The following is a 7959-nucleotide window of genomic DNA, read 5'->3' as shown; positions in this document are numbered from 1 at the left end:
AATTGTACCTACTCAAGAACTTGGGATACTCCAAAGGTCCACAGAGGTGTAACTGAGGAGGTCAATCAAGACTGTGGTTGATGTATTCAAAGGAAAGTTGGCTCAGATAAGAACCTAGGGAAAAATCTTGAATAAACAATATAATGCATCTACTTTTGTTTATATCTTATATTTTCTGCTCTTTTTTGGATAGTTTTGTACCACCTAGTGAGGAAAATAGGAAAATCGTAACATCCATAAAGCAAGGTAAAAACCCTAAAATAAAATAGTCCTGTTGCAAAACAGAGCTTTCCATACATTATTTTTCAAACTGCATCTCATTATTTATTGGATTTTTTAAGGTCAAATATTTGGGCTCCAAGAACTTGTGAAACACAAATATGCTTTGGATGAAGCTGATGAAAGAGGGTGGTTTCCACTGCATGAGGCTGCAGCTCAGCCAATTCTGCAAATACTTGAAATCATTTTAGATGGTGAGTAAGGTAAAAATATCCCACAAGATAAGGGGAGCAGCAAAGAAACACAGAGCAATGATCAGCCATCCACAACAACAGGCTAGAACTGTTTAATAAAAATGTACCATCAAATCCTCCGTGGAACTTCTTGCTTATGTTGTTTAAATATTCAGGCAAATTTTCTTTTTGGGAAAGTTGCATCAATTTACATCAGCAAAGAACTTGGACCTTTTTTGACATTTTATGCAGAAACCAGCAGACAGCAAAAAAATGCTGTTCAGCATCTGGTGTGTTTGGCAGTAGTAGTTAGCTTAAGTTAGACATAATTACAAGTAATTTTCATAAAGCCTCAGAATTTAAGGATTTCTGGTGTGTGTGTATGTGTTGACAGCCTTGTGCTTTAATTTTGTTTTACCTTTTCTCATTTTCTTACCTCCAGCATCTTATAAAACAATGTGGGAGTACAAAACATGCGATGGAGAAACACCGTTAACTTTGGCAGCAAAAGCTGGCTTAGTGGAAAATGTACGAACGTTACTGGAAAAGGGTGTTTGGCCCAATACCAGAAATGACAAAGGAGAAACTCCACTTCTTATTGGTAATTGCCTCCCCCGCCTGGGTTTAAGCAAAATGAATGGCAGCGCTTCCCCTCCGCTAAGTTCTCGCTCTAATACCTGTTGGTTTGTGTGGTTTAGGTGCTGGTTGTCTTTTTAGATGAAACTAAATGCCCAATACATTCAGTTCAGCACTCATTAGGCTTTAGGTGATCACTGAGCCGATCTTAAAGATGTTCTTTATGCTGTGGGTGATTGCTAAGTTGCTCCTAAGAAAATTTTTTTGCTCAAGGTGCCTTCTCTGTATCTTCAGGTGCTATAAGACTCTTACCAACCCGGTCGTGTTTGACCATCTTAAGGTACAAGTACAGTACAAGAATAAACAGTTGCTTTAACTTGAATGTCCTTTCTCTGGAGGTCTGGAGGTTACTGGAGATTTTTTTTTTTTGTCAGATAATTTCTTCAGGAGTAGGCAGGTATTTTCAATTTCAAACTGTCCCATCTCATTTCCCTTCCCTCTTGCACTGCAAATAAGCTTCAACTACATTTCTAAGTAATACCCCAATCTAAAGAAAGATGGTTCCTTTGGAAGTTTTTATACTCTTGGTAGATTTAAATGAGCTTTACTATACATGAAAAATACAATAGATAATATAATTATCAGTATTAAAATATTCAGTTCCCTTAACTTCCATCAGATGCAACTGCCGAATAAACATTTTAAGTCCCCGAGGCATTTCTAGAGGGTTCCTCCGCAATGTCTTGCTTTGTGTTGTTTCAGCTCGTTTCAATAATTTTAAGTCTGTGAAACTTAAGCTATTTTCAGCCTTTTCTTTTAATGATTCCTGCAAAGAGTTAACTAAAGCTTGTGAAAAGGGTCTTCCTCCTTATAATGACAATTTATTTTCTTTAAAATATTTCTTTATACAAACTTCTGAAAATGAAGTTTGTCAGCTATGTATTGTTTATGTGATGGTTTTTGTGGTTTTGTGTCAGCACTGAAAACATGGAGGTAGGTGTTGTGCATCATACATTTCATTCTCAGTCTCAGTGAAACAGAGGACCAAGTGCTTAACACTTCAGAGATGATGCTCATGATTTAGTTACCCCTTTGAATTTTAAAGCTCTGGATTAAAGGGCTACTTCAATGCAAAAGTAAATGAGCAAGAAATGTCTGTCTAGTAGGATTATTTCTGCTTCCAGGTACGTTTGGTAGTACTCTACTTCAGAGCTTTTGTGGATAATTATGAAGACTGCTGCCTCTTAAAAAACTTCTTACATGTATAATGGGACATTCACAATAGCTGAATTTGCCAACTCTGTGATGCTGATCTCCCTCAGCTGCCCCACCGGTCAGTGGAGAGATTTGCTATTCCAAAGGGTAGTTTGGAAATAAAATCAGACTCTTACTCAGGATCACTGTTTTATATGTAAATAATTTGCAGGTGTAGTTATCCATGAAAAATTCAAACCTGGAACCTCAAAAGGGCAGAATGTGGCCTTTAAGTATGACAGATGTCGACCGTACTTTGGCTGACAACAGCCACTGAGTACATGCTAGGATTAGTTACCAGGTGACAAAGTCACAAGTGGAGTTTTCTGGGGTCACTGGACTGTTTGCACCAACTTTAGAACGAAGGACCATGTTAAAATATTGTGTTATTTTTATTGTTGTTTTCCTTGTAATACACCTGCTTCTGCTTTCTCAGAATCAAAGCAGTGCTGCTTTTGCCCTCTGTGCTCCAAACTGACATGTTTTCCAGCTCATATTTGTTTACCTTGATTTCCTGAGCAGTACCATTTATTTACCAGTAAATTGGATTCCTGGATTTCTAGGACTGGAAATCTTTTAAACTTCCTCATATGAGTACACAAGGAAAAGCTTTTCTAAACTTATTGGATGTTTTTAACTTTCAAGACAACATACCTGAATATGTAATTGTATTATTTTTTTCCTTTTAAAAATGTCTTCAAGCTATAAGAAAAGGCTCTTTTGACATGGTATCCACTCTGATTAAACACAACTGTAGTATCCGCCAGCCGTGCGTTAAACGTTGGTCGGCAATGCATGAAGCTGCAAAACAGGGACGTAAAGACATTGTTGCTCTTCTTCTGAAGAATGGTGGAAATGTGAACCTGAAGGATGGGTATGGAGTGACACCATTGGGCGTCGCTGCTGAATATGGTCACTGTGATGTGCTGGAGCATCTTATTCATAAAGGTACGTAGTGAGATAAAAGGGAAATACACCTCTGCACTGGCATACACATTGCCTGGTTGCTGAGGTGGTTTGGGGTGCAAAAGGAAAGGAAGAGCAGTGATGAGTAGAAGTTCTGGTTTCTTGGAAGGAAAGGAAGCATATATGAGTGCTCCTGCTAGACTGGAGCGATGCTTACACGTTTCCATCATGCGTGTGAGAGAAGTGACAGAGTTGATACCAATCCATCTCACTCAAGGGGGGGACTTACTGCTATACATGCCCTTCTTGCCTGTCTTTATTTCTCTTTACTCCCCTTTCTCCCCTTCCTTCTTTCCGTGTAGAATTATATTGGTATTAATTAATGAAATGAAGGCTCTTTAAAATATGTCAGTATTTTGAAAATCCTCAGTTCTATCATGGTCAAACCAGACCCCACTCAGGTGAGCGTTTAACTTGTGTCTGTACAACTCGTGTTTTGCCTTTGAGTTCTGAATTTGCCACAAGAAATATTACTTAAATACGTCTGAAAACTGAGAGGAAAGTACTCTGGGCTTGGTTTTGTGACATACTGCAAATTGCTTTGGATATATATAATTATAAACTCTGTGTTCTCCCTCAAGGTGGAGATGTCCAGGCCTTAGCAGATGATGGCTCATCGATACTGTTTGAAGCAGCTGGAGGAGGTAACCCAGACTGCATAGCCCTTCTTTTGGAGTATGGAGGAAGTGGCAATGTGCCTAATAAGGCAGGACTGCTTCCCATACACAAAGCAGCTTATGAGGGGCATTACCTGTGAGTATGAGCTTGCACTACACATTTTCTTTAAGATACCGTGTAGCACCAGGTCACATTGAAAAAGACTGTGGTAAACTTACAAAAGTGTAGATCATTTCTATTTCAGAAGTGCCTATGGTACCTCAGTTTGAATTAACTTTTAAGTGTTTTTTAGCATAAAGAAAGCAAAATGCGAAACATACTCCTTAGATTTAAGTGAAAACCACTGAAACAACTTAAACACAAGGTCCTGTTTGGCAGTGCTCGAACCTGGTGTTTCCGTATTTGGGTCTTCTTGTGTGAATTATCTAGTTGGTAATTTAGCATATAGCTGGTCATCTTCTTCATGCAGAGAAGCAACGCCTAACTAGTTTTATTCACTGTTTTTAGGGCCCTGAAGTATCTCATTCCAGTCACATCTCAGACTGCAATCCAGCGAAGTGGGATAAGCCCTGTTCACTCAGCAGCAGATGGCCAGAATTCCCAGTGTCTAGAGCTCCTCATTGAAAACGATTTTGATGTCAATACTCTCATGGCTGAACACATTTCAAATAGTTACGATGATGAAAGGAAAACTGCACTTTATTTTGCTGTTTCTAACAATGACATTCTTTGCACTGAAATATTGCTCAAAGCAGGGGCAAATCCAAACAAGGATCCTTTGAACTGCCTTCTTGTGGCAGTGAGAGCTGGCAACCATGAAGTTGTAAGGCTGCTCCTGTCTTATGGAGCAAATGTCAATTGCTACTTCATGTTGGTTAATGACACGCATTTCCCCAGCGCCATTCAGTATGCCTTGAACGACGAGGTGATGCTGAGGCTGTTGCTCAATCATGGATATAATGTGGAGCTGTGTTTTGACTGTACACATCAAGATATCTTTGGAAATTCTTTTGTGTGGTCAACTCCAGAGGAAGAGATTCTCCCTGGGTGGACTTCTTCTGTAATAAAGGATAATCCAGTAAATACATAACCTTCCTTCCTTCTCCTCACTTTGCTCTTTTCATTAGCCAGCTTTAAACATTCCAGGTTATTGTGCAGAATTAAGATGAACATACTAGCATAATCCTTTTTTAAAACACCCTAAAAATAAAGCAGCCATTTTTTGTTTTCTACAAAAAAACTAGATAGAGAAAATTATGTACGTAAAGAGGTTTTAGTTTCAGGTTCATATATTAGAGATTTAGGAAGGAAGTTTTAAGAAATCATGAGGCAGATTCTGGAATTTCTGTTCCTATCCTAAGCAATGGAGTAGATGTATTTCCAAAGAGATATCGCTGATGAACAAAACACTTCCTCAAATTATAGCAGTGTTAAAATAATCGTTGGCCTTCAGGCCTGTCTGGATGAATTAAGGGATCACGAAATTTAAGCATGGAAGAAAATGGCTTTTAAAAGTAACCTACCCAAGAATTAGTTTGTGACTGTTAAAGGTCATTGCTAATACTTTGTTTCAATTATCTTGTGTATTTGCTTTAAAATGTGTTATTTTGGCATTCCTCTGCACAGATTTTGAAATTATGACTTGATGTGTTTTTCCTTTCAGTTCTGTGACTTTATTGCTCTTCCCTGGTTGAAACATTTAGCAGGAAAAGTGGTTCGTGTTTTTATAGATTACATGGACTACGTCCCTCTATGCACGAAAATTAAGTTTGTCTTAGAAACGCAGAAGGAATGGATGGAGATACGTCAGATATTAGGTAAATATCTAACTTCCAGTTAATAATGTTATGATTTATTATAGGAGTCGTTAATTGCTTATGACAGGTCACATTGATCCAAAGCATTTCAGATGTGTACTAGCTGAGAACCAGGTTGTGCCCATCATCCAGCCCTCAGATTGAGACAGATCTTTACCTGTTAATGCTGGTCATAAATTAGTTTATCGGACTAGAATATGGCAAACTTGTCCCTGGTGAGAATTAATCTCATAAGGAATGTCACAGTTGTGTGGGAAGCCCTTTTAGTTAAGCAAGACCTCTGAGGTAGTTCTCAAACTGCTCAGTAACCGCTGATACATCAGTCGTTACACAACTGCGGGGCACTTTACTGAGGAATACTGCTCACATTTCCGTCCTTCCGTTTGCTCGCTTGGTCTCTCAAGTGTAATAGTCATTCAAAGATTATCATAAGTGCGTGATTTAGATCCCATTATGTTCAAGGTGGCAGTGGTGACAGTGTACCATCACAATCTGTGTACCATCATTTCCTAACTCCAATTTACATGATATTTGCATGAGTTGCAATTACTAATGGTGTAATTTAATAATATTTCTAATGTATGCTTTACAAGTTTTGAAGTTCTACATGTTAGCCTAGACTTGCCACCATTGGTGGCATCAGTGATAGCTTTCACCCACCTTAACTTAAAAAAAATCTGTTGGGGAACGTATTAATGTTCTCTGTGCGTGAATTGATTTTATTTGACTTTTAATTTTTAAAATTTTAAATAGAATTTGCTCTAACATCCACTATTAAAGAGCAAAATAGTTATGTCTAAAACTGGTACCCTGTATTTAATTTTGGTTTGGTATTTTACACTGGAATGCAGAGGAAGTCCTTTTTGTTACTGTATTGGGAACATCAAAATAATTTGTTGGTCTTAGCTACTCATATTTCAAGTAATTTGAAAGGGGTTTTTTTTTTATGTTCGGGAAGGCTAAATTAAACTGAGCTCTTTAACTGATGTAAATTCTGGTAAGAAGTATTTGTTTAGAAGACTCAGCAGGCCCAAGCATGGTAAGGCCTGGTCCTGGTGCCTTCTTGACAGAGCAGAAATGGAAGATGCCACAGCTGGCCTTGACATGCAATTTTTAAGGTGTGCATCTAGAGAGAGTGTTCATCAGTTACCATGGATTATGCTAAATCAGATCCCCATTTAAATGTTCAGATGGGTACTTTGGAGACAGAGTACAGCATGCGTATTTCCAAAAGTAAGACAAAAATGGCAGATATCTGATGGAAGGTGTTTGATTAATATCAGCAGCATGTGTCATTACAATTTTGTAGTGAAAAGGATGGTATTTTATTCAGAAGCAGCAAAATAATAATAATGCCCTGAGGCAATAGATTTTGCTATTAATTTTTTTAAATCAAGTTTGGGGATTGAGAACTGGTTTACAGTCATGAATAATGGCATTGATCTTTCCACCATTTCTCTCTCACTATTATTTTTAGATAATCCTCGCCCATTGAAACATCTGTGTCGTCTGAAAATACGTAAACTCTTGGGGTTAAGAAGGCTCCAGAAACTGTCATCCATGAAGAAGTTTCCACTTCCACCTATTCTCAAGAACTATATCCTGTATAAGGAATATGATCTGTATGGAAAGGGGATACATTTAGAGTAGTTTTTAAAAATAACTCCATACAGTCTGTAATTTGACTCATTTTCTCACTGTTTTTTACTAGCTAAAGAGCTGCTTTGTGTTTTATATGCATTCATTCACCACATTCTGATAGCCGTTGTTAATAGCTCTTTTATGGGAACAATTTTTTCTTCAAAACTGGTATATTAAAGCTCATGTTGTAACACATTGTACAATCTAAATATAGCCTAAAATCAGAATACGGACACTATTTTAATTAGTAGAACAGTACACTCTAAATGGCAATTCGGGTTAATAAAGAACAAAAGAATCATTTTCCTGGTGGACTTCCCAATGAAGATGATAAATTCAATTGCTGCTCTCAGTTTGTAGTGTTGGTTTATCTGTAAAGAAAATAAATATCTAATTTAGCTTGGCAAAGAAAATTAAACCAGTAAATACACGTCTCTGGCATGTAATTGGCCTGAAATGTAGCAGCACATTTTGTACTTTGAAAATCATGGTCCTGTTATAAAATTCTCCAAACACTTCAAAGATTCTTTTTAGCTATTTTTCCAAAGTGTTTGCTCCCAGGTAGGACAGCTGCGTGTGCTGGGACTGCATGTTCTAACGCTTGGCAAAGTTTGAGGGACTTTACTTAGGCTGTT

General features: G+C 37.7%; 1 protein-coding gene across 1 annotated transcript in view; it reads left to right on the top strand.

Moving 5' to 3' along the window:
- The window catches only part of ASB15 (ankyrin repeat and SOCS box containing 15), an 8664-nt gene extending 1331 nt beyond the window's left edge, over window positions 1-7333 (top strand). The window contains exons 2-9 of the mRNA XM_010140980.1: window positions 194-246; window positions 342-473; window positions 895-1053; window positions 2985-3230; window positions 3830-4001; window positions 4374-4944; window positions 5530-5683; window positions 7161-7333. Coding sequence (XP_010139282.1) covers window positions 194-246; window positions 342-473; window positions 895-1053; window positions 2985-3230; window positions 3830-4001; window positions 4374-4944; window positions 5530-5683; window positions 7161-7333 — 1660 coding nt within the window. The remainder of the gene's footprint in view (window positions 1-193; window positions 247-341; window positions 474-894; window positions 1054-2984; window positions 3231-3829; window positions 4002-4373; window positions 4945-5529; window positions 5684-7160) is intronic.
- The last annotated feature ends 626 nt before the right edge of the window (window positions 7334-7959 follow it).

This window comes from Buceros rhinoceros, unplaced genomic scaffold (genome assembly GCF_000710305.1).
Source record: "Buceros rhinoceros silvestris isolate BGI_N320 unplaced genomic scaffold, ASM71030v1 scaffold8520, whole genome shotgun sequence".
Lineage (NCBI taxonomy): Eukaryota > Metazoa > Chordata > Aves > Bucerotiformes > Bucerotidae > Buceros > Buceros rhinoceros.
This window is presented reverse-complemented; position numbering and strand designations above follow the sequence as displayed.